At 46.3% G+C, this 26781-nt stretch overlaps 1 protein-coding gene across 1 annotated transcript in view; it reads right to left on the bottom strand.

Moving 5' to 3' along the window:
• Nucleotides 1-26781, bottom strand: part of SGPL1 (sphingosine-1-phosphate lyase 1) — a 30106-nt gene extending 3325 nt beyond the window's left edge. Inside the window, exons 1-13 of the mRNA XM_015633610.3 lie at nucleotides 26681-26781; nucleotides 18062-18227; nucleotides 16154-16221; nucleotides 14363-14510; nucleotides 12995-13074; nucleotides 11591-11719; nucleotides 5215-5303; nucleotides 4417-4522; nucleotides 3862-3960; nucleotides 2963-3112; nucleotides 1740-1978; nucleotides 1053-1199; nucleotides 37-157 (exon numbers count right to left, since the gene is read on the bottom strand). Of these exons, the coding sequence (XP_015489096.1) occupies nucleotides 37-157; nucleotides 1053-1199; nucleotides 1740-1978; nucleotides 2963-3112; nucleotides 3862-3960; nucleotides 4417-4522; nucleotides 5215-5303; nucleotides 11591-11719; nucleotides 12995-13074; nucleotides 14363-14510; nucleotides 16154-16221; nucleotides 18062-18227; nucleotides 26681-26683 (1545 nt within the window). The 5' untranslated portion in view covers nucleotides 26684-26781. The remainder of the gene's footprint in view (nucleotides 1-36; nucleotides 158-1052; nucleotides 1200-1739; nucleotides 1979-2962; nucleotides 3113-3861; nucleotides 3961-4416; nucleotides 4523-5214; nucleotides 5304-11590; nucleotides 11720-12994; nucleotides 13075-14362; nucleotides 14511-16153; nucleotides 16222-18061; nucleotides 18228-26680) is intronic.

A 26781-nucleotide genomic window follows, 5' to 3' on the forward strand; every position in this document is an offset into this window, starting at 1 on the left:
CCCAAACCCCCCCTCACTGTGTGCTGGGCTCCTCACCATGCCGGTGGTCTTGGCGTTGAGGTCCTTCATGATGTCCTGGATGCTGTCCCTGACATCCTTCAGGAACTGCTCAGCAACGCCGGGCTTCGTGTGCAGCTGCGTGATGCAGAGATGGATGCTGGGCAGGCAGGGCAGAGGGCAGGGATTAACCACCTCCAGCACACACAGCTCCACGTTTTCTGAGCACCCAACAGCAGCTGAGCCCTTCTGTGGCCAGTGATAACTGTCTATCTCCTTAAAACAGACACTCACTAAGGGTAATCCCTGCTAAATGCTTGCTAGAACCAGCTCCTTCTTCCCTCCTTCCTGACTTCACAATTAGGTTAAAGTTTCTCACCTCATTCCAGGTACCTCTGGTGAGAAAAATGTAGCTGCCCACAAGCATGGTGACCCCTGCCATCATTTCCCTTCCTTCCTCTGCAGCTTCTAAGCCATCACCAAAAGCAAACACCCACTCCTGAGCTATCACCTCAAGCTCTCTGGACTTGGCTTTACATGGCCAGTTAAAATTTTTTTCAGTACAGCTGCATCTGGGAGCACTGCCCCCCTTTGCCCACAAAAGCCCAACTTCCCACTTAAGGAAAGTCTGTGACAAAGATTAATTTTACATTGACAATCATCAGCCCTTCACTGCTGTTTTAATTTCCTTCATCTTCAGTGGGCAGGAAGAAGACAATAAAAATAAATAAATTAATCTACAAACCCTCAGTTAACTAAACATGAGATAGAGCCTTGGTTATTTATATTCCTCTGATTGTATTATATAGAGGTAAATAGAAAGGGAGCCTCAGATATGTCCTCTGCCAGGCTCATTAAAATTACTATTACTTTATCCTCACTGCTGTATAATGGCAATTACAAAAGTGATTCCTGCTCTGCAGAGGAAAATTCCACATACAAATTATCAGCTATGGACAAGAGTACTCAGCAAATCACGGGAGCTACATGGCCTGAAGTTGACCGTCTTGCATACCCTGGCTAAATCCATCACTCTCTGGTCTCCACACACTCACCTTGGTGGGAACTGTAGGACATTCAAGTTCCATCCTTTTGCAGCTAAAAAATTAGATAATCGATAGATGTCAAAAGTATCCGAGCCAATGGAGAGGACAGACACCTCTGGCTTCCCAAAAATGAAGATGCTGTCGATTTTTCTCAACCTTGAAAAGAAGGAGGAGAAAAGAAATGACTGATCAAGGTTACAGGGTTCAGATATTCTGTCCACCCAGCTGGAGCCTTAAAGGATAAGCTGCAGAAGGGAACAGGTGGTAGCACATTCCCACCCAAAAATCATGCACCCAGCCTGGGCCTTTGGGACTTCCCAGAGGATCTGGGTCATTACATACCCTAAAGTCAAGTAAACTCAGGAAGAAATGGAAAAGAGAGAAGACAGAAAAGCAGAGAAAATCAGCTCTTAGATAGCCAGCTAAGAATCCCAACAAGGAAGAGTATAACCCTTCATTTGTCCTCCCTCCAGATTCCCCCTCAGCCACGGCTGAGGCAGAAGGAATTCTCAAAGCCAAGGTGCCTGCACCCCTCCCATCTGTGTTCCTCAGCTATCTGGGCACAAACAAATGTTCTCCTAGAATTGCCCGGTAGGTCCACCCAAGAAAGTACCAGGGGAAAACAAAAGCAGTTTGGGAGGAGGGGTCCAGCCCAGGGCTGAAGAGCAGGATCCAAACTCTGAGGCACCCACGTACTCAGACTCGAGGAAACGGGCTGTTGTAATGATCCTCTTGGTAGCCTCCACGTAGCCCGACTCTCCGATGTGCAGCAGGGTTGCCCAACATGCAGCTATGATCCCACCAGGCCTGGAGCCTGCCACGGAGGGGGAGGCATAAATTCCCCCTTGCCAGTCAGGGGCTATGAAGAACTGGTACTTCCTGTACTCCTTGTCACTGTAGAGCACCACCGAGGAGCCCTTGGGAGCGTAGCCATACTGCAAGGGGCACACAAAGGGTTAGAAAGCAGCAAGAGGACACAGGAATGTATCCAAGTCCTCACCAAGATCCCATTTGTGGATCTGCTGGAGAGCAGAACACCTGGGACAGGCTGGATCCATGGGCAGAGGCTGAGCAAGGCAAAGTGCCAGGTCCTGCCCTGGGGTCACAGCAAAGCCCTGCAGCTCCAGGCTGGGGGAAAGCTGGAGAGGGCCTTGGGGTGCTGGTGGCAGTGGCTGTACATGAGCCACCGTGTGCCCACGTGACAATGGCACCTGGCCTGGATCAGGAATAGTGTGACCAGCAGGAGCAGGACAGTGTTGGGGGCCCTCGAGTGCTGCATCCAGTTCTGGACCCTCACAGCCCTGGAGAGCCCTGGATGGGTTGGAACATGTCCAGGGCAGGGAACGGAGCTGGGAAGGGTCTGGAGCCCCAGGAGCAGCTGAGGGAGCTGGGAAAGGGGCTCAGCCTGGAGCAAAGGAGGCTCAGGGGAACCTTCTGGCTCTGCACAACTCCCTGACAGGAGGGGACAGCCAGGGGGAGGTCAGGTTCTGCTCAGAGAAAACAAATGACAGGACAAGAGGACACAGATTTAAGTTGTACCAGGGGAGGTTATGGTTGGAAATCAGGAGAAATTTCTTTGTGGAAGAGGAAAATGGGGCTGTCAGGGTTGAAGGGGCTGCCCAGGAAGGTGGTGGAGGAGTCTCCATGCCTGGAGGTGTTCACAGAATGACTGGTGTGGCACTCAGTGTTCTGGTCTGATTGATCAGGTGAGGTCACGGGTTGGACTCAACCTTGGAGGTCTTTTCCAACCTGAGGAGTTCTGTACTTTAGCACATTGCACAAAGCACGTGAATAGAGCAGCCCCTGCACCTCAGTGCTCCTCCACACAGTAAGGAAAAAAATGCCTGAAGGCAAGGATGACAAGAGGAATCACACACCAAAAATGTAAGCACTGGAAGACCCTTTTGCCCTTTCCTTACCTTGTGGGTGTCAGCAGAAATGCTGGTCACACCTTTCACACGGAAGTCAAAGGGACGCTTTAGGGGGAACCCTGCCTTGTCCATGAAAGCTATAAGGAATCCACCCAGGCAGGCATCCACATGGAAGGGGATTTTGTACTTCACTGCAAGCTGTGTGTGAACACAAGATCAGAGAACAAAATGATGTGGCTGGGGCACCCAAACTCCAGTCACCAAAACGAATTTGGCATTTTACAGTTAGATGTTCACTGAACCCTTGGGGAGCATCACACCACTCTCAAGGCAATGTGGAAGGGCTGGCCGATTGTGGGATGCCTTTTCCTGCACACAGGAAAAACCACGTGGCATTTTTGGTAGTTTGGTGTGTTTGCCAAAGGACTGTGACAACATTGTCTGAAAGGAGTATCCTCAATAAAGTAAAAAGGTGTGAGCCAAATGAACAGAAGGTCAGAGGCCCTGCCTGGTCACATACAAAATAAATAACTGGAGCACAGACAGGAAAGAAATCAAGAGGTGTGTTCAGAAAATAAGATCCCAGCCCTTTCACTCCTACTCCCTCCAAGCGTTCCTCAGACTTCCACATCAATTTTGCTACAACCAGCAGGCCCTAAATCAAAGCCTTTTCACCAGGTGAGCCATTTAGGTGTTCACTCCTTTCAGGTAGCAAAGAAAAAGTACTTCTGGTTTGTCTCACAGTCACACATTCCCCCTCAACCCCAAGCTGCATCCTATATACCCTGCTGTTGGTCAACAGCTCATTTGAGGACAATAATAACCTTCCAGCCAGTGAGATCCCTCCACCAAATTCACTGCTCAGCATCCTGGAACCCCTCTACTCTTCTTGTGCTGGTTTTACTGCTAAACACACGAGTTCCTGCAGGGAGGGGTATCCTACCTACCTCTGCCACCTCTTCAATGGGGTCCATAATTCCATGTGGGAACTGGGGAGCAGAACAGACCAGCATGGCTGTGTTCCTCGAGATAGCTCTCCTCATTGCCTGAAGATTTAAAGAGAGAAGATGCTCACATTCCATTTACCAAGTGCCATCCTGCCAAGAAAGATAAAGAGTAAGAATATGCAGAGTCTGGTCTTAAAAAACAATGCATAAAAGTGTACAGAGAGGAAAGCAACGAGCAACAACCTCTCATCATCCACTTGGAAATACCACAATATTTTCATTCACCCTCCTCTGAAATCTGGGGCTATTTATGAAATACATAAATTACCTGAGTCTGAATGAATCCCATGGGACAAAGGGATAACATCCAGTTATTTCAAATACAACTTCATCTGCAATGACAGCCACTTACTTGTGCTGTTTTTCATTGTTCACAGAAACTATTCCTCCCTCTTTATTCACTGACTTGCTACCTGGGGGTAGCAAGATGGGTAGATTTCTTGCCTAGTTGCTGTGCAATGTTAATTCCCTCACAGAGAGAGACTAAAGGGATACCTGAACATCCACTTCCATAGCCTTGGTCAGGGGTATTTGGATCAGCTTCATCCCAAAGTAGTGTGCTGCCTTGTCAAAGGCCGCATGGGCACTCACTGGGACCAACCTGGAAAAGGAACAAATCAAATGAATGTAACATTTGCTGTCTCCCATCTCGAGTGGCAGTGGCTGAACAGCCTTCATTAACCCTGTTTTCTGAGGCCTCATATCATTATCAGAGCCTTAAATGTTGAGAGGGAAGAAAAGAACCACCAGTGTTTCAATTCCTTTTACATTTTCCCCCTCAAAGCAATTAACCAGAGAAATATTTTCCATGCACCATCTAGAAAAGAGGCAGCACATTAGAGACAGCAAATCCTCCATTAGCAGTGTAATAATTAGCACAATTCCTCATTTGAGCTCCAACCAGCCCAACTCCAGCCTCAGAGTTTTCAGGCTAAGCCCTCTTTGATCTGTATAAATCAAACCCCTTGAATACTTCAAAGGGCCTGACAATCTCTGCTCGAGAGCAGAGCTGATCTGAGCAGGCTGTCTAGAGCAGCAAACAGGTATTGCCAAACTACAGCTGCTCAGCACAGCCCCCAGCAACATCTGTGCCCACCCCCAAGCTGCTTTAAAACTTCTTGTGCTTTTGAACTCTTCTTTCCACACAGGTTTCTCTCCTCCAGACAGAGACAGACAAGGAATAGGTAGCAATGAGCTATGAAATGAAGGATTATTGAGGTCCAGCACTTGGCACAAGGGGGACAGTAAATCCCACAAGCCCCCAAAGAAAAAAGCTGCGGTGGCACCACTCACATTTCTGGCTGTTTGATGCCTCTCTCATAAGCCAGGTCTCTGTATGCCTTGCAGGCCATCAGGATGCTCTCAGTCCCCCCTGATGTCATCTGTCACCAGAAAAGAAGCAAACAAGGAAAAATAACAATGGGTGTTGCAGAAGGGAAAAGCAAAATGGGGACGCAAGCACAGCAACCCTTGCCTCTGCTTCAGAGGTGCACAGGATGACTCAGGGTTTAAAGAGCAGGAGAAGCCACTGAACAGCAAGAGGCAGCTGACACTCAGCTTGAAAATGCACTTTTAAATGTTGAATCCTCCATTTAAATGGGACGAGGGAAAGGGAAAACAAACAGAAAGTATAGAATTCCAGAGCCCAACAGGAGGGGAACCACACTGCAGTCACCTCACCAAACAACTGGTACTTAAGCTCTTGATTACCTGGGGATTGTTTATTTGCATTACAGATTAATTATGCCACGTATACGGAAACAACAAAGTTGATTCTGTGTTAAGCCAGCTGAAGTCCAGCAGGGTTTATTAGGTCTGGAGCAGTGCCATGCTGAGGCATGGAGTCAGCTCAGGGTTGGCACCTCTCCTGAGCCACAAAACCTTCCCAGAAACTGGAATGCTGCAGGACTCAGAGCTCTCTCCCACCTCCTCTCTGCAGAGGCCAGCCAAGGTCTCCTCAACACCAGACCTTCTGAGCCCTCAGGGACTAGAGAAATTTTACACCAGGAGAAATTTGTGCATTCCTCTCCCCAGCCAGTCCCTCAGGATCTGCACCACCCACTAACCCTGCTGTCCCAGCCCTCTTCACCCTGACCACAGGGTTTGCATCAGGAGGTGGAAGAGAGGAAGGCACACACAGGTTTACTATTGCATACTTGAACTCAAGAGCTGGTGCAAATACATTATTAAACTCTTCACAGGAAGGAATTCCTCAAGTGGGAGGTCTCTTGCAGGTCAGCTTTTATGAGTTCTGGCATGCAGGGGACACTGGGTACAACCTTCTCTAGTAATATTTTAACCTGGGAAAATGTGAGGTTGGTTTCTCAAGTAGCCTGCAGGACTGGCTTACTGGGTGAGCTATAACCTGAGGATAAGGGGTAGTTGGGACAGTTATACAGAGGTTCAGGTAAATGAGGAATCAAAAATCTACTTAGACTGCTTATAGGGAGCTAATTTTGCTCCTCAGACCTGCTGAACCAACTGCAACTTCCCCTTTTAACCTCTTCCCCCTCAAAAATAAACATAAAAAGGACCCAATCCCATTTGCATGCATTATGACATCTGGAAGTTTGGGTTTTCCTTTGGTTTTTCCCTGCTGACATGGCTGCAAACCCCAAAAAAGCCTGACTGTGTGACAATGACTAACATGAAGTACAGAGATAAGGAACAAAGTTCACAGCCTGCCAAGATTTGTTCCTACCACCATCCAAGCCAGCAGCAGCTGCTGCCACAGGCAGTGTGGAAGTGACTGTCATACCACAGACAATTCCTGGTTTTGGGGGGAAGTTTAAAAGCAACAGCTGTCAGAGATAAAACCTAACAGAGCTTCACACTGGATGAAGACATCACTGCATTAATTGTGAAGCAAATGGATGGCAGCTGGAACACAATGTTTTAAGGGTTTTATGGGCTGTGCCACTCACTTCTCAATGCCCTTTATGAAAAGATCTGTCAGGTTGTGATTACCTTTGGGAGAAAAAACCCAGCTGGTGATAGACTGCCTTCCTATTGGGTGGGAGAAGAGGATTGGAATTATTGCATATTTGTTGCTATCCTTGCAACACTGCTTAGGATAATGATTGTGAAAACTTTGCTAGGAAAGACATGGGGATCTTGGGATTCGTGTTACTGAACACCAGGCCTGCTCCTTGCTGGGCAGCATTCCCCATGCTCACCTAGATAATCTGCTTTTGAAAAAGCAGCCTCTGTACAGTCTTATTCCCATTTCAGTCCTAACACCAAAACACCAACATCTTGCCTTCCATATGGAACAAGCCTTTCCTCAAAGTCTGGCTGTATCCCCTGCATGGAAATGCTGAGCCACACAGTTTTTGGTAGGTCAGAGCCAACACTTGTCAGCAGTCAGTCACATGCAGGGTAAGGAAGATGATCCAGGATGGATCCTTCTCACAGGCACCCAGACTGGCATGCAGACGACCACACAGAAAGCTTGTTCAGACAGCTGAAAATCCACCCAAAAAGCTGAATTTCAGCCAGCTCAGCTTCCTAAATTTGCCCATAGTCAGCACACTGCGAGTCTCCACCAGAGAGAAGTGCCTGAGTCTGGAGCAGCACCTTTAGCCCAGCGCAGCTCCACAACAAAATCCTTCTGGTCCACATGGATTATACCTGTGGATGGAGCCTGCTCCTTTACAGGAGGCTTTGTCAGCTTAGCCACTGACAGCAAACTCGTTCTGCTGTAGCCAGAGCCTGAATCACTGTCACAGGACCCAACTTCCCCAGTGCCTGCAGCGCCGGCACCCAGCCAACGCGCAGTGATTCAGCACCCACCGGGAGCGCACACACATTCTTCTCTCCCCTCAATCAAATCCCCACAGGCTCAGGCCATGCCAAGGGGAAAAAGGGCTGGAAACAGGCATTGTTTTAAGCAGTTCTGCAACTCTGTGCTATCTTCAAAGGCCAGGCAAGGTGTGGGGGGAAAAGGAAAGTAAACAGACATTTTGTGTTCTTGGTTTATTTGTTGTTTTGCAAATGGGAGGGGAGAGGAGAGAGCACAGGGAATAAATATCCCTCCTGCTTTCCAAACTCAGTATACTGCTTCCATTGCATCCTCCCTCCAAATCCCAGTGCTCTGGAACCTCAACATTACAACAAGAGATATGGTGCCTATTCCAGGATTCCTTTGGCCATGTCACTGTCAAACTGTCAGACATCAAAGAACCACTTCTGTCCATGGTCTCTGAAGTTTTGCTTCCATTTTCACCCAAATAAACATCTCCATTCAGACCCTGGAGACAAAGCTGACCAGAAGTTTCACTGAGCTGAACCACCCAATGAATTAAAATAAAAACAAAAAAAGCAAACTACAGTTTATTTCTAGGGCAACAGAGTAAAAAAACACACCACAATCCACTGCATGGTCATAACTCCCATAAAACCCCTGGAAACCTGCAGGCTGTAAATTCCACAACTTGTGTCTCTCAAGGTGACCTGCTCATCACTACAGACAAAATCTGACAGATCTGCCTAGTTTAAGCCTCCCTCAAGACACATCACTCACATCTCCCTACTTCAAATGTGCAGCCAAAATTTGGAAGCCACAGAATTTGGAGAGAAGAGACAAATGGGTTTCTACAGGAGGTATAGGCTTGTGTCTGGTGATTTTGCCTTCTCTCTCCTGTCCTCAGTTGTAGAGTAAGTGGAAGAAGAATTCACAGAGAGCTCAACATCAAATACTCACATGTCACCCACACACAGAATTTCTCCCTACACTTCAAAGCTGCCCTTTCTTTTTTAAGTTCAAAAAGCTACTTTAAAAAAAATACTGCAGCTTGCATAAAAGTGGTGATTTCTCCCCAAATTACAGGGGAAACCCAGACAGCCAACACTGCAAAACAAAGCACCTTGTGAACATGAACACATCAGACAAACTCCCCTGTTCCTCTTCTATGTGCTGAGCTTAATTAGTCCTTCCAATTCATTTCAAGAACGTGATTAGAATCTTCCAGGCACCCAAACTCACCAATTCCTGTCTCTTTGCTCTTGCATAGCACAATTAAAAGTAAGAACAATAGTAGTAATTAGTGAGAAATAGGAAGCATCCATCCACTGCTTTAAATTATTACTTTTAAAACTGCTTAAAAACTTGAAACATCTCTCAGAGCAATTTAAGGCAAAGGCATGTCTGAACCCCACCAGGGCATTGTTAGAGCTTTTATGCCCATGTCAATGAAGGAGAATTACAGCTCACATGGCTCAGCTAAAGGCAGCTCCTGTGAATAATGCAAGCTGCTCATCTGATTTAACATTCAGAAATGTAAAACAGACAGTTTTCATTCTGGCATTTATGAAACACCTTCAAAGAAGAAGCTGCCCAGAGATCCTGCTGGAGAGGTGTCCACACGACACAGAGCAGGACCACACAGATATCCCAGGCTGTTGAAAACCTTCAGAACAACATGGATGCATCACTGGCCTGCTTTTCCCAGACTGAGCAGCAGAATATTACAGCCACAAAGTGCTGTGCAAATCAGAGCACAAAGGAAGTGAAACTGCCTCACTAAGAAGTCCAAACAGAAACTTTTTAGTGCTTTCCATGCAGCACTGACACAGACACCCTCTCCAGAAACACCAAAGAGTTCCATCTGCCTTCAGGGACCACCACCAACACCAAATGCTGGCCAAGCAGTCACAGCTGCTTAAATCAGGTTAGTAAATACAGTGGACAGTGGCCTGGCACTACAACACTCTGCCTCTCAGAGGTGGCAGCGAGGAAGTCCAGGGGGGAAAACGGCAGTTGTTCTAAATTTCAACACTGCCAAAGTTGAATTGAGTAAACCAGAGGCCCTCTCAGTAGAATGAGCCAGCAGCCCCTCTTGAACAGACTAGTTTAAAGATAACTCCGAGCATTGGACCCTCCCTGGTTTGGCATTAAAACCTCTCTGCTTTACAGTCTCACCAGTTATAGGAGTAGCAGCAGCAGGGCCTTCCCCAAGACAGGAAGCAAATCATCAGTTTGAAAAAAAATGCTCTTTTCAATTGAGTTTGTAATTCTCCAAGCCTCCAGAAATTATTCTGAAATGTTAATTCAGTTCTGGGGAGAAGAAAATAAGAGAAGTCTTTGAGCCCAACTACTTAAAGAGGATGTGACCTCCATATATCCACCCACAGCTCTCCATCAGAGATCAGCAACTCTGGACACTTCACAGTCAGGAAGAGCAGTGGGAGGAAGAAAAAAAGTCCACTGGAAACACTCATTATCAGACACGATAATTACAGGGGTGCAATTAATCTTCCGTTTCCGGCCAATCCACTTCCCAGCCCTCCCCTTCTCCCTGCAAATGGGGCCGTGTTCAAGCAGCTAGGACAGGATTCCACAGCAGGTTGTGCACTTCCCCCTTTGCTTTGTGGCACGGTCCTCAGGAGCGAGAGGAGGACAGAAGGAAAAGCAGGATTCCCCAGAGTATATTCATGCAGGTCTCACTTTGGCTGCAGCAGTTTTTTACCTGTTCTGACCCTCTCTGGGGCAGCTCCACTTTTCCATTCCAGTGGGAGAGCACCCAGGGGGCCAAGGCTGACACTCTGACATCGTGTTTTACGCAACAAAACCCAAAGATCCCCGGTGCAGGCTTCAGCAAGCAAAGTTCCCTGAGCACCCATCAGAGGCACACAGCTCTCTGCCTGCTGGATCAGCTGATGTGCCAACTGCTGATAGAAACGAGTTCCAACAGCTTCATGCCCAGCCCCTGCCCATCTCCAGGGATAATCTCCCCAGTGTTCTCAGCACTGCAAGCTGGCAAGGAGTTGAGAGGTGAAATGTTTTTTATCTGCAGAGAGGCACATTCCTCCTCTAAACTTGAAGGTGGCACAAGGAATACAGTCCTGAGAAGAAAAGTCAGGTCAGAGGGTGTCACCTCCTCCTCTCAAAGGCAATCACATCTTGAGCTCCCACAGAGTTGAGCTCACCTTCAATCCCACTGGGAGTCTGTTCCCAACTACGCCTTCTACAAAGCTACTCCAGTACTCAACTCCTTAACACAAGCAAGCCTCCAGCTGACAGGGAAAGCCCACTCAAGGCCAGTTCAGCTCATAAACTCTTGTGTCAACACTGCCTTCCAACACTGAAAGCATCGATTTAAGAACACACACTTGGAGTCTTGCTGGGAATTTTATCAAGGCTGTAAAACTGGTTTGCACTGGAAGGCCACATGAACTTGGAAACACAGCTTTCCAGCTGGACAGCTGACAATCCATGCCATGCCTGCTTGTTGGTAGCCAGCCAGTCAGCCAGCTGGCCTTGCCCTCAAGCTCAGCAATCTGGCAGGCTCACAGATTTCCAGCTCAGAGACTAAAACTGAGGCAAGCTTCTCAGAGTGACACTTCTCTGTTCACAATTCCCCACTGACATCCAGCCAGGCTGCATTACACCAGCTCTCTTCTCCAACTGTCATCAAGCCTGTGTCACTTAGGAGTGGCAAAAAAAGGCTGAAGTAAACGGTCTTGTTTAGAGAACTGTTTCTCTGAGTGAAATTGTCTCCCATAAAGCTTCACTGAGAAGAGGAGTTAAGCAATCTCCACACAGCTGGCATGGAATACACCAGAATGAGCTTTCCCTCATAGTCACCTGGAGAGTACAAGGTGCATTTGCACTTACCAAAGTCAAAAATACCCAAAATGTTCAGGAGGCTGTCAAAGTCAGGTTACTTACAGCACCACAGGAGTTGGGACCCCCATGGAAGAGCGTACAGGCAATCCTCACTACTTCTGCTTCCATCTTCCTCAGACCAGGGAATATATCTGGATGGAGAGGATTACTCCAGGCAAACTCTTCATATACCTTTAGGAAACAAAGAGAGAAAGTCAGACTTGCAGATGAAGCTTTGAGAACTCCCCATGTGCATTGCAGAAGCAAATTAGCTGCATTTTACCATAAGAATATTACAGGACTAAAATGCTCCTGCAAGTAAATGCCACAATCTGGGAAATTGAGGGGTAAAATAAAGAAAAAATAAATATTTTTCTAAAGCATTCAGACCTCTGGAGTGATTTTACAGCATAGCACCATCTCTTGTGGTAAGGACATATTTAATGATTTAGCTGTTTTTAAAGAACATAAGCTACATCTTGCAATTGGTTTACACAAATCAGGCAAAAAAAAGTGACTTTGCAGAACTTGTTCTCAAGTTTACTTTTAAGAGGGGGTTCTGAAGCAGGCAGTAAAGCACAAATGCCCACCCACACCACAAGAAAAGTGGCTGTGGAAACCAGCATTTCTGCTCATTCCACAACTGTGGACTCACAGGATACAAGGCTGGAACAGCCTCCTGCAGTCCAGATCAAAAAGCAACTGCAGGGATGTTAAATAAAATACAGCAAAACAAACCAGTGAATAACCAGCACAAACAAAGGGAATGTTTCCACAAAGTGATCCAAGCCGAGGCCCCTCTAGACAGGCTGCTCTGAGCTTTGTTTCCCCAAAAGTGGCACAGAAAATGTCAACATGAGGAAGAAAACAGCAATAGCAACCACCAAACAGAGTCCATTACAGCTGCTACAAAAGCTGTTCCCAGGAGCAAGAGGGCCAGACTTCCCTTTCTAGCAAAACAACTCTGGAAGGAGATGTACTTGAAAACAAACCTTTAGGCTGTTTAGGTTATTTTGCAGCCTTCTAAAAGGGACAAGTTCCTGAGCAGGTAAACAGACCTCACAAAGACGCCACTGAATCATGCCAGTGCTCCATTGTCTAAGACTTGGACCACACAGTCATGCCAAAAAACATTTCCCAAAGCTTCTCTTTTTCTCAAACCAAGGGGAGTTTAGTTGCTCAGTGACAGTTGTTTCAGTACCAGTTTTCAGTACCAGTCTCCAGCTCACTTGTAATTACTAATTACTTTCTCACTCAAAACAGCACTCATCTGATTAGATTCCAGTTATCTCTACGAGGTGTTTTCAAAGGGACGGTTACGTGGCCAGTTACGCTGCCCAAATTGCCACTAATTCCCATTCCCAGACTTAAGTTTTAGATCTTCCCTATTTATTTTGGGATGCTGGAACAGCTCTGAGGGGTTTCTGGTCACTCTGAAGATGCAAGGCTGGCCTGCTTGCACTTTACCTTCACCAGCAGTTGGGTGAGTTTCTCTTCACCACTGTACACCGTCCCAGAGACTTTCCCATCCTGCCAGCGTACGTCTCCTGGAAGAGAGGGAAGGGCACACGGCTCACAAACACAGCCATTCCCAGCCAGGGTGGAAAAGGACACAGAAAATCCCCTCAGTTCCACAGAGGAGGACTCAGCTTTTGAGATTTCCCCAAGTTCTGTGGCCCAGGGACAGCTGTGTGTGAAGCTGAGCCCCTGGCATGGTGTGAACTTAGCAAACAGCAAGTACATGATGACTAAAGAGTCAGCACATAACCAACATGTAGCTGGAACAAGCAGTTATATTAATAAATAATCCACTTAATCCCCAGTAGACTCCCCAAACTGCTGCTCAACCAACTGGACACTAAATTAAAACCACTTTCAAAGAGCACCCACCACCACTGTAAGCTGAGAAGGGACGGAAAAGCCAAGTTTGTACTGCTAAAATCCACAGTGCTGGCACCTTGATTTAATTTCACCTAAACTGGTACTTCCAGGCCACTTCCAGAGGGGAGTTAGGATGGGGAAACAGAGGGGACTTCAGGAAAGGAAAAATAACTCAGTGAAGGAAAGAAACAATAATTGAAAACACAGACAGAAGCAACATTAGCAATACACAGCAGTAGAAAAGAAGGAAGTTGTTCCAGGATACTCGACCATGAAATTGTTTCTTTCTGAATTTGGAGCAGCTGCACTGTTCTAGCAGAAAATTCAAGGCATTTCTCAAATTTAGGATGGGAGCAGGGCAGTCATGTCTTCTCTGCACAGGAAGTCATCCAAATTTGCTCATTAGGAGTAACAGGCACACAAATCAGGGGGAACATGTTTACATGAGAGGCAACTCAAATTAAGTGTCAGACACAACTTGTGTGGACTCAAGCCAGGAGAACATCACCATCACTCTTCCTTAAAAGGCTTTTTCAAGGCACAAACCATTGTCTCTCTTAACTGAGGTGACAGTCTTGGAAAATCCCTAATAATCCTACTTGGAAGTTGCTTTTTTTGATTGTATTTTCTGGGGCTTCATATTTCTGGCAAAAGTCAAACATCAAGGTAACTGCTGAGAAATGCAACCCAAAAAGAGAATTTCCTCCATATTTCTCCTCTCCTCAGCTCTGCCATCTCTCCATCAGCCTAGAATTCTTGTGGAAGGAACAGAATTTCAATGTAAATTCCTGAATGCAGCATTAGATCTCATGCACCTTCGTCACATCCAGAAGAAAAACAGACAAAAATTTACAAGAGGACAAAATATTTAAGCTGAAACCATGAGCAGGAGTCACTGGGACTCATTTAAGAGAGGAAATATCATGTGTGGTGTCTGCTGCAGTACAGACTCACCTTTTGAGCTGTACTCTTTCATCTTCTGCAGCACTTCAGGCTGGCTCATGCCTTGTTCCGGCAGCGCCTTGATATAATCCTTTTCATCTTTCAGGAAGGATAAACTGGAAGTGACATCATTCAAGGCTTCATCAATCTTCTTTTGAATCTAAAAAGAAAGAAAAAAAGCCTATCAAATAATGGCACTGGTCAAATTCTAAATAATTGCTGAGTGTGTGCAGGACAGGACCCACTGCCCACAGCTGTGGTGTTGCTGGAACAGACAGGAACTGCTCCACTGGGAGCTTTTTGACTCCTTTCCTTAGTGCTTGAGAAGATAAAACTCAAGGGAAAAAACCTGTATTTTTATCCAGCAAACCTTTTCAAGTCACAGTTTTTAATCTGTAGAGGTCTTCAGATGCATTGGTTTGTACCTTGCCTCCTCTACCACCACATACACAGTTTAGAAACTCATGAAAACAGAGACACAATAAAGAAATCTCTACCACAGGCACAGTTCAGAGATTTCCTTCTTCCCACCCACACTCTGCACTCAGGAAACTCCAGAGCTCTTCTCACAACACATTCCAAAAAAAAAGATTCTTCTTCCAGGCAACACAGGTGTTGGGATATTGACTTTTGGACATTGGAATGTCTCAGAGTCAAGGCCTCTTGTCAGCACCTGATAAGTTATCAGGTATCACCCTACCAAAGAGCAGAAAGAGGACACAGAGCAGGAGTGCTCTGGCACAGGGGAGCAGTGTCAGCCCTGAGAAAGGAAGTGTGAACACAACAGGGATTGTATAAAGTGTCCTTTTCTAACAGGCAGGCAAGAAACAATAAGCAGAAGAGAATTTGTCTGTTCTAAGGGTTACTCAGGTTAGGAGGTGAAAGCTGGGGCACTTAACAGGCCAGGGATTTAGTCCCTTCCAGAGGGATGTGGGAGAAACTGGAGAACTCCTTCCATCTCCACAGCAAAAGGAAAAATTGCTTTTGCAATTTGCTCTGTGCTGCTCTCTCTGGATAAAATTGCCTGGAACAGATCTGACCCCTGGAATAAATGTGTCAATACACCAGCACAGCAAGCAGCAGGAAGTGCAATCAAGTGTGATACCATCATTTACGAGGTAAAATAAACCCAGCTGTGCATTTCTTCATCCCGAGTCGTTAACGTGCTAAAACATTCTGACAGTTGTGGTTTCAAGCTTTTATGAAAAAAATAATAATTAAAAAAAATACAAAAAACAAAAACAAAACAACAAACAACACACCAGCTCCCAAACTCCCAAACACTACAGCTTGTGTGTCATTTTAATGATTACACAAAGTGCTGATATCCTTCTGCTAACATTTGCTAATAGTTATCTGAGCCCTGAACTAATCATGGCCAGTTGCTTGATTAAAATTTCACACTGCACAACAAACCCTTGGCCATCTCACACTTCACACTGCTTCAGAAGAACAACTCTAGTTCAATCCTGTCCCTTGTTCCAGAATTAAAATAATTTCCTTAAAATCTAACAATGAGGAAATGTTACTGGAGAATTCACTCGTTCTTGGTTAATATAAACAGCTCAAAAGTTAAAAAGAGGTGTAACTCCCTTCTTATGGGTGTGATACTATGACAAAAAGATTGGGTAGAAATTACATCTGTCATTAAACCAGGAGGCAGCAGAAGACATTCCAGATCTATATCCTGGGTCATTAAGATCAGAAGGACATGACAACAAAGATGCACAGAACAGTATGTTCTCCAAGAGAGCTGAAACAAGGACCTGGAATTGTTCTGTAAGTACTTGTTCAAATACTTACTATAGCCCCGACAAATGGCATTTTTCTCAGCAGTTTAAAGAACTGTTTTTTAGTTCGGGATGTCAAACCTGAAAGACAAAAGGCAGAAAGGAACCTAAGAAATGAAAAAAAGAAAAAAAAAAAAAGAAACTTCTGATGCAGCTCATGATCCAGGCTCAGCATTCCTGATCCAAGCTGAAATGACACAGTGACCCAGGGGACATGGTGAGACAGATGAGTGAAAGAGCAAAGTTTTCAAGGCTGGACCATGCCATGGAAACATCTGGAACAGCAGCCACCTACAGGAATCACTTGTTTCTTTCTTACATGGGAATTCACACCCACATGTGGAATTTTACAGGAAGAAGAGGGATTTCAGGGTTTGCTAAAGGTAAGGAATTATCATTTCCTTCCTCTTCAAACCCAATTAGTTACTTGAAAACAAAACCACAGAGCAGTGTGCAACAGGCTCCCAGATCAAAGGAGGGAACAGGAACATTTGTGACAACATCAGCCACAACACAACGTGGATTTGCCCCATTTGATGCACTGGGAGGTGACTCAGGGAAAGTAGATGGACAGAGGGAAGAGCAGAAATTCCACCACAGCACAAAGACTCAAATGAGAGAAGCCACTGATGACAAGCACTGGAAAACTCCTCAGGTAGCTCTAAAGGCAGGAATGAAATCAGGATGGCACAGATGCTTTACAGCCACCAAAAATGGTGGCTCCCAGTCCTACCTGCACACCAGCAGTTACAGGACAAACCAAAAAATAACTAAATAAAGTCTAAAAATCATCCATTTTAAGACTTTGCAATTTTATCTACACTTCATATATATTTCACTTCATATATACAATCTGAAAAGCTACCAAGGACACCAATAGGCACATTCTGCAGTAAATACTTATTAGTGCTCTGATAATAACATTTCTGTTGCACACCTCAGTGTTTCTGTTCACTGTTCATTAATAATATTCACAGCAAGAAAAGACTGCAAACTCCTAAAAAATTCTGACAATCTAATCAGATCTTCTAAGAGGTAGTCCATACTTAAACAAAATACATTGTGCAACAGTACAAATACTAGGAAGATATCTATCCTGAACAAAAGTTTCATACCAATTTGTTCCTTACAGACATTCCCACTGTTCAGCTGCCCCCGTCTCTACAAAGAGAAAGGGCTGCTTGAGAAACAGAGACACAGGAGACACCAAGTTAAAAACTTGGCAATTTTTAACAAGCTGCCACCAGAGTGTAACCCTAAGGCCTGTGGGAACTCAAATGCACCTCTGAGGGCATGGCAGTGACCTCAGGCCATCACACAACCAGAGAGAACTGCAGGTTCTGCAGAGTTCAGCTCCACTGAAGAGCTGCCAGTATCAGAAAACACTCAAAACAGGAAGATGTTCCAGAAATATTTAAAAAAAAATACGAGAAGAAAATATCCTCACACTATCACATGCAATTATCTTGAACATTCTGAGGATGACATGTGCCCCAAACATGGAATCAAGACCACATCTCCTCCCCCAGCAGGAAGGGAAACAACCAAGAGTTATCCAGACACTTTGCTGCAGTGACTAAGTTCACAGGAACCCAGCTCTCCATAAACCTCCCCAGGGTTTGGGCAAGAAGAGAGTGTTGTAACAAGCAAATGGCTTAGCCAAAGGAAGAAGGGAGGCAAGGGAAAGAAAAGGAGACAAAAGCACATTCCATGCACCCTCTGAAAGAATGGGGGAGGCTTCATTTACCAGACAGGCCTTGACCTTAATTCAGAAGAGAGTTTGGTAAATATTAGGTGACAGCAGAAAGTCTGTTTTAACAAGTGTTTGGCCTTGTTCCACCCTCTTCCCACTGCCCAGGAACAACTCAGGGCCACCTCCCCTCCCTCCAAAGTAAGAAAATCTCCCATGCCAAATACTTACTCTCAGGCTGGCAGAGGAAGCCATGCAGCCACACACTTGCAAGTGTGGAAGAAAAGGTCAAGCCAATGAGCTGCCAGGGTTCAAGCCCATCACACCGGGCGTTCACAAAGGCTGTCACTTTCTCCCAGTACATCTGGAGGATTTCCTTGTAGGGAATAATGGCATCCTGTGCAAAGGAAAACCAGGAGCATATTGAGGAAAGAGCAAATGAAAACAAGTAGGGCATCAAAGAGCCGACTGTTGATTAAAAAAGTGCTTTCTGGTATGCAGATGCTTTCCTTAATTCCCACAAATACAACAGGTAGGAGACAGTTTTTATTCACTTGCACTCAAGAGCCACAGATAAAAATACACCTTGAGCAACTTCAAATACTGAGAGAGAAGCGCCAAGAGCAGATGAGCAACATAAGGTTCTCTGCACAGTCCCAAGGACCACCACCAGATCTTACCACTACCCAAGAGAAGCAACTGCTTTAATAAATTTTTTCCAAGGAATTTTCAGGTGGTGAGTGAAGGTACCACCAAAACAGGTCCATTAAGTACCTCGGGCTGGATTTTCAATGAAGATGGAAGCACTCAGCAAGTCCTTAATTTAAAGATCTAATTAGCATGTTACATACCAAGGGGGGATGGGAGAGGAAAACACAGCTGCCGCCAAAATAACCCCCAGAAAATGGTGATGCAAGCACAATTACAATGTCAAAGCAGGAATTACTGTCGGGACACAGCCCAAGTTCCTAATCAATAGTTTCAAACCAGATGCTCTTTAAGAGCATCAGGGCAGGGCGAGGAAAACTGGATGTGCACAGGAGAATTTCCCCCTAAACAGCAGTCTTCCATCCAATTCTCTGGGAAAATGTTTCTAGAGATAAAAAGAATAATCAAGAACAGAGCCCTCTTCCCAAATCCTTCTTTCGAGCAGCCCAGTTCTGCCCAGTTTAACTGGGGAGATCTCCAGCACTTCAGAGCTTCACCCTCCAAACAACAGGGAAGGAAAATACGTGGGGTCTTTCAAAAGATTTGTAACTAAAACTTGGGAGGGAATAAATCCTTGATTCCTGTGCTGTTGGACTTTGGGTGGGAATAGAGCAGTTTTTCAATAAACCACTAAATTAAAAACTGCTAAAACTTTGCTTCTCAGGACCCTTCACAGGTCTCACTTCTGGGTCAAGCCAACAACAGAAGAAGCATTTAATTAACTTTTTTTTTTTAGGGGGTAACATGTCCAATACAGCTACTAACAGTCTGAAACAATAGCCAAGCTTTTCCAAATAATCAAAGGAGGAAGGACAGCTTTCCTTACCAAAAGGCAACACTAATGAACACTCACTGCTTTGGAAAAGCAGTAAAATGCATATAATGTGGCACAGCTTGAAAGTATTTAAGCAACCCAAACAAATTCCAGCAGAATTAACTGTGTTTACCATCAGCAGAGGAGGGTTTTCACCCATGTCTCAGCACAGGCTGAAGGGACACAGACTGAATTGGGCAAAAGCAGGCAGTACTCAGCTCTGAGAGGGCAAATTAGCACCTATTCACTTGGCAAAGGGCAATTTGAAAATACATCAGAGCCACTTCAGCCTCCAAAACAAGGAGGCCACACAAACCGCTGCAATTAGGTAATGTCCCAGCTAATGAATGTCCCATCCTCCAAGCCACTCACCACAAAGCCAATTTAACCTCGGAATTTAAAGGAAGAGCCACCTTTCCCAGCTAACCAGAGGTGGTACTCAAGTTACATCGAGTTTGCACAATCTTCACTGGAAAATCCCTGGAAATGAGTTTAACCAGCAACAATGACTTTGGTTCTTTGCCTAGCATGATGAAATGCCAGGATATCACTCTGTTTTGGAACTGCACTTAAAGGATGGAAATGGAGCCACTAATGGGCTGGTTTCTCAATAGCTGTTCTCAAGTCATGGCAAGAAAATGCTGCAACATCAAATGTAAGTGAGATGTGCTATTTTTCTTTTCCCCTGAAGATGGAGGATGCTGTAAGCCCTGAATCAAAATGGAACATGACCTCCTCGACAGAAGTCACTCCAGTCAATGGCCAAGTTAAAATAACTAAAGCTGGCAAGAGATTGGCCTCACTCTTGGAGAAAGCTCTGGACAGAAGGTTCCAGATGACTGCACATTTCGTTGTCATTGAAACCCCTGAGCACTGACATATGGGAACTCAATGGTATATCCAACTTTTGAACAAATAAAGGTAGATTTTCATTATGTTCCATCTAAGACATTGAAGAATTTCTTCCCCTTTCTTAAAAAAACTCAATCCACAAGTGTTACAGTTTGACCAGGTAAAGTTTTCTCTGCATTTCTCACTTTCCTTCTTCACTCATTTCATACTTTGATGAGTTTGAAGGATGAGGTTTCTCCATTTAGGAGGACTGGGATTAAAAAAAAACAGTGAAAGCTGTCACAGAAGAGCATTTAGCAGTGAATTACAATTTCTCAGCTCCCTGGCTAACCCCATGCACTCAGTTTTTCCCAAATGCTCCTTTCCCTGAAAGTATCCAGCAAACTTTATTTTCTGAATTATTCACTTAATCTCACAAAAACCAGAGGGCATTGAGAAGGTTGCACTCAAATGTTTTTATTACACCCAGGAACACGCTGGGTTAAAAGGGAGTTTATAAAAAAGAGAGAGAGTGACTTTTTGCATGAGCAGAGTGACAGGACAAGGGAGTGTGGCTTGACACGGACAGAGGGCAGGGTTGGATGGGATGCCAGAAAGGAATCTTTCCCTGTGGGTTGGTGAGGCCCAGGGAAGCTGTGGCTGCCCCATCCCTGGAAGTGTTCAAGCCCAGGTTGGACAGGGCTCGGAGCAACGTGGCTGAGCAGAAGGTGAGTGGCACTGGATCATCTTCAAGGTCCCTTCCAACCCAAGCCACTCTGGGATTCCCTATGATTGCAGTCCCATACCACCTCCTCATTTTACAGGAAGGTGGTAGGGGGAATAAACAGCCTCTGTGTAGCCCAGCCATCAGAACCCCTTGCCCTGCAGCCCTGGAGGTGCCGTTCAGAGTGAAAAACTCTTCCTGCTTCCCCAGCTGGGCTAAAGATCACAGGCTGACCTGATTTTAAACCTGTCTGCAGGACAGCATTTCATGTAAGACAATAGCCTGCTTATTTGTGAAGGCATCAAAAAATAAAGGTTTCCCTTCCCATTGGAAGAGAGTAGATAAGCTGGTTTTATTTCTGTAAGAGAACCTTCCCCACAAAAGCTTCACAAGCCACAGGATTATTTTAGAAGCAGTTTAAAAACCTGATTTATAAGCACACTAAAGATCAGGGAGAAAAAAAAAACTCTACTGGAGGATTTGTTTTTAATTCTCAAAGCAGTAAGACAGACCCAGGTATCAGATAAAATACTAATTGCTATCATTAGGACTTGCAGTGCTCATTTGTACTGATACTAATGCACTCAGCCACCTAAGCAGTTTACATATTGAATTTTTAGCTGCACAGATTAGGAATACATCCTTAGTACTTTACTTCTAAAAGCCATTAGCTAGCTGAGCTGGTTCCAGGGATAGCACTTATGCCACTACAAAAGAGCACAAATTAACTGCAGTAATGCTCTTCTGTCCCAGATGACAGAAAAGGGAGGGGGGGAAGAATGCCAAAGCTAATGAGAGCACATTTTGTATTTTTGCCAGAACAGCATTTCCTCTGCGAGGTTTAGGACACAAAAAAGCTTAAAAGAGAAAAAAAAAGAAAAAAGAAAAAAGAAAAACAAAATCAAGAAAAGAGAGAGAAACAGAAAGGCAATAAACTGGAGAACCTCAGACTTGTTACAAGTGCCTTCTGTTTCTGTGGAAATGGAAACACTGTCTGAGTTTACCTGTGGAAAAACAGGATGATTTTATCAGCTGAAACTTCTTTCCTCCAAAAGAACGTTTTAAGTGGGTTTAAAACAGGGCCAACAGAATAAAAGTAGCTTTTAAAGGCAAGTTTATGTCATGCAATACCATGAGGCTGACTGTGAGAGGAGGAAGTGCTGAGATCAAAGAATCACAGAAAGGCTTGGGCTGGAAGAGACCTTAAAGCCCAGCTTGTTCCAAAGTCCTGCCACAGGCAGGGACACCTTCCCACTATCCCAGGCTGCTCCAAGCCCCATGCAGCCTGGCCTTGGACACTTCCAGGGATCCAGGGGCAGCCACAGCTTCTCTGGGAACCCTGTGCCAGGGCCTCCCCACTCTCTCAGGGAAGAATTCCTTCCTACTATACAATCTAAACCTGCTGTCAGTTTATACCACATCCTCAGCTTTCACCTGAACCCACACATTATGCCCAAACTAGGGACCCTCTGGCCACTTCCCCACAGCCCAACCTGAACGTCTGTGTCTGCCACCAGCTTCCCTCACCTCCCCAGAGCTGAGGCAGGAGGTGGCTGTCACACAGTAAATCAGGGCCAAGGGAGATGGCTCCAACAGCACGAGTTCGGTCAGCTCCGATTACGGGAGCACACGGAATACCGGTACTGCCACTGTAATTAAGGCCTCTGTTCCAACACAACGAGTTTTTCCGAGGAGAAGCTTCCTGACTGAAAACAAACCGCACAGAGCCAGCAAGGACACGGCAGCCTCGCTTATTTATTCCGTTCCTAAGTAGAAGGAAGGCTTCAATTAGCCCAGCCTTGGCTGACACCTCGTTGCCTGCACGTGCTCTGGCCACAAAAGGCGCATCTGACCGGAGTAACCAGCCAGGCCGCAGGGAAGCACCGGACTCCCAGCCACCAGCCTGCCGACTTCCTACCGGAGAGCCGGGAATGGGATTGAGCAACAGCACCCCAGCCTCCTCCGAGAGTGCTCACTGCTGCCTGTGCCTGCGGTGTTTTGATTCGCACCCCAGTAATGCCTCTGCTCCTCCGTCCCTCCCTGCCAACCCCAGCCTGACAAATATCTTTGCATAAGCACCAGGCAGGGAATATTTGTTAGTCAGCTCCTAATTACAGCTGGAGGCTTGGACCACGTGCTGCCCAGCCTGACCAAAGGATGTGGGCAGACAGAGCATCGCTGGATGCGTGATCTCTCAGAAATCAAAAATCATGAACTTTTGGATTTAAGGGCTGAAGTAAGTGAAATTAAAAACACACTTATCTTACCACAGCTCCCCAATACCGTCTGCATTGCATTTATTTCCACATTGCCATACTGAAAGTTTTCTTTTTCCAGAATGACAGTAGTTGGGGGAGGGGGGAGGGAGGTTGCCACGTATAGCGTCTGCAAAATGAATGTATACATACTGTACCACCAGCCCTGAGAGATCAAGAGGAGTGGCTAAACAGCAGCTAATTATAGCTTCAGCACAAAAACAAACAAGGCAGCAAGTCAGAGTAAGAACAGCAGCATTCCAGCTTCCATTGCAGAGATGGAATGTAAAACTACCGAAACAAAATGGGAAAAGACTGATTGGAGGCTCAAAAAAGGTACGATTTTACAAAAGCCCAAAGGGCTCCAAAACTCAAGTTCAAGTTTCATTTAACCCAAAATACACACAAGGTGTCGTGTTCACTTTGCTCACTTAGGCAAACCGATTTATAAAAGTTTCTGCAAACACCTAGGCACGCTCCAAGCAGCAAAGACCCCACATGAGACAGGATCCACCCAATGGATGCTGCACATGAGCTCATCACGGATCCCTGTGGGTCACCAGCTCCAAGAACGTGCAAGGAAATGTCCTGTGCTGACACCCACGATAATTAGGGTAAAATAAGTGCCCAATTCCCTGCATGCTGGGGCTCATCTGGACACATTTCATTCCTCCACTTGGCCTCCTCTCAACCTCAGATCCCTGCATGCCTTCCAGAGAATAAAATGGGTATTTCTTTGAAATATTTTGTGAGCACCTGGGTGCCACCAAAAGGTACCCACAGCATTAAGACACGAAGTCCTGGCAGGAGCTGTCTGGAAGCAGATCCCGGCATGGCAATTGTTCTGGGAGCAGGCATCCATGAACAAAGGCAGCACGGAGCCCTGGCACAGCTTCCCAGCAGGCTTATGCAAGCCTCGGACAAAGCCCCCAGTATCAGCACAAACTGAATGCTGCTATTATACATTAAGGGCCCTGCTCTTGGGCAAGTCCAACCATAGGGCAGAATCCTCAAAAATTATCTTATCAACACCAACACGCAGAACCCTTGGACCCCTGCAGTACCTAGTCACATGCTCTTCCCGATACGGCAGGGATAAAGCTTGATGAGCAAGGAGAGGCAAAGGAAACACTCAGAACACAAAGGATTCTGGGTGACTTTCACATGCAAATTTCTAGGAAATACAACTATTTCCTAATACAGAAAAACTGTATCACAATCACCACAGCAAATAGACCAGAACACCTGCTGCTACATCAATTGATAGAATCCTAAATCTCAGATCATGCTCTAAGGGCAGGACTAAAGCGTATAGTAGGCCTGCTAGTACTTGAAAGGGAATGTCTTTCACTGCCTGGGATGCAAAGAATAGAAGCAACAGAATTGTAGAATCACAGACTCATTTGGTTTGGAAGAGACCTTGAAGATCATCTCATCCCATCCTCCTGCCATGGGCAGGGATACCTTCCAAGAGAGCAGGTGGCTCCAAGCCCCTCCAACCTGGCCTGGGACACTTCCAGGGATGGGGCAGACACAGCTTCTCTGGCCAAGCAGAGATTATCTCTCAATATCTAATCTAAACCTAACATTCTGTCAGTGTGGAGCCATTCCCCCTTGTCTCTAGTAAATAGCGTCCCTCCACCGATCTTGTCAGCTCCTTCAAATACGGGAGGCCACAACTGGGTCACCCCAAAGCCTCTCTTCTCCAGGCTGAACAACCCCATCTCTCCCAGCCTTTCCTCATAGCAGAGATGCTCCATCCCTTTAATCATCCTGTTGCCTCCTCTGGACTCCCTCCAGCAGCTCCAGGTCCCTCCTGTGCTGGGCCAGCTCTGCAGGTGGGGTCTCACCTGAGCAGGGGCAGAATCCCCCCCTCCCCTGCTGCCCATGCTGGAGGCTCAGCCCAAGGCAGGGCCAGCTGTCACCCACCAGCACCCCCAAGTCCTTCCCAGCAGCTCTGTGGTGGAAGCAGCTGGTGCAGGAGAAGATCAGATGGAGACATCTTTTTATCGTGCAAAGCTGTGTATTTGGAAAAAGAGACAAGCAGGTCCCCAAAATCCATACTCAGAAAGGGGCTCTGCGGACTCCCTTTGAGCACTGGAGTCACAGCCGTGATTCCTGCCACACCAGGCAAACCACACACAATAAATGCTGTGATTAGGTTTATCTCCACACCACCAAGCACTGACGGAGAAATACAAGGCAGGAAGTGAGTGAAGTGTCACCTCAGCAGACCCTCCCCTGCTCAGCGATTCAGATCCAACTTCTAAGGGTAAGAAGAGGGTGGGAAACTCTGAGTAGGCTGGCCACGAGCAGGAAAAAGAAAGATTTTACTCTAAGTAAAAAAAATTCCAGTGCCTCGCACTGCCCTTTGCTAAGGTCACAGGAAGGATGGCAGAGTGAAACCGCGGTTTAGGAAAAATGCTGTGTATCAGTGTTTCTCCAGAGGAAGCCTCATTCCCCGAGCACAAAGCCAACTTCCTAAGCTTTCCAGAAGCCAGGAATCCTGTGCAATAGCTACTGTCTAATCTAGCGAATAAAAGAGCAGACCTGAGCAGGTCTTTCAGCTGCAATAAGCAGCAATTTTCTCCGCGAAGCTTTGGCACAGAAGGGACTGAGGTGAGAACAGCCTGACCACACAGCATGGCCCCAGCAACCCCAGGCCAGTCTAGACCGCCCCCTGCAAAACAAGCAAAGTTATTTACCCAGTGCCAAATTTTGGCAGCTGAAAGCAGCCCCAACACAAGCTGTGCAGGCTCTTGGTGCTGTCCCAGGCTACCCATAGCTCCACTCCAAAGCAGGAAGAAGCGGCAGCACTTGGGTGCTTAGGAATGCAGTAACCAAGCGGGACAAAGGAGTGGGACAAAGATAATGCTGCTTCATTTATCACTCAGCAGCTGTGATTTCAATTTCCCTTGTTGATAGAGGGGGAAAAAACCCAATTAAACAACTAAAAACCTAGTACCCCTTCCAGGTTTGAGGAATTGCAAGATTCATGCCGTGCCAACGTGGGCTAGGGACATCTATATTCCAAGCAATCTTGAAGTTTGCTTCTAGCTAAAAAATAATAGCCAGTTAGCAAACAGTGTCTCTAAAAAATAACAATCAATCAGCAAACACTATTTCTCTTAGCCAGATGAGCACCTTCACCAAAATCCTGAGGAAAACATCACTCCGCCCCACCCAAGTGAAAATAACCAGAGACAGGCGAAAACCCCGTTTCTAATCCTCTCTGCCCCGAAACCAGGTAATTGTGGGGAATAAAGAAAGCAGTGTATCAATAAAAGGACACATTTACGTTCAGGAGAAGGGTATGGGCCTCGAGTGGGGGCCGAAGAGAGGGCCTGACCACCCACCCTCACATCCCCTGAGCTCGGCCAGGCATCCCCTGAGGCCCGTGCGGGACCCCCCAGCCCGCACCCGGCCCCCGCCGGACGAGGCCCGGGCCTCGCTGCCTCACAGGCCGCACCGGGTCACCTCTCTCTCCACCGCACACCGGCCTCGCACACCCCGCTCACCATCGCTCCTGCCGCCGCCAGCTCTTTCGTTCCTTTCCTCCCTTCTCTTTTTTCCCTCCTCCTCCTCCTCCTCCTCCCGCTCCCCGCGGGGTCCCGGCGCG

The sequence above is a fragment of the Parus major genome, chromosome 6, assembly GCF_001522545.3.
Source record: "Parus major isolate Abel chromosome 6, Parus_major1.1, whole genome shotgun sequence".
Classification (NCBI taxonomy): domain Eukaryota; kingdom Metazoa; phylum Chordata; class Aves; order Passeriformes; family Paridae; genus Parus; species Parus major.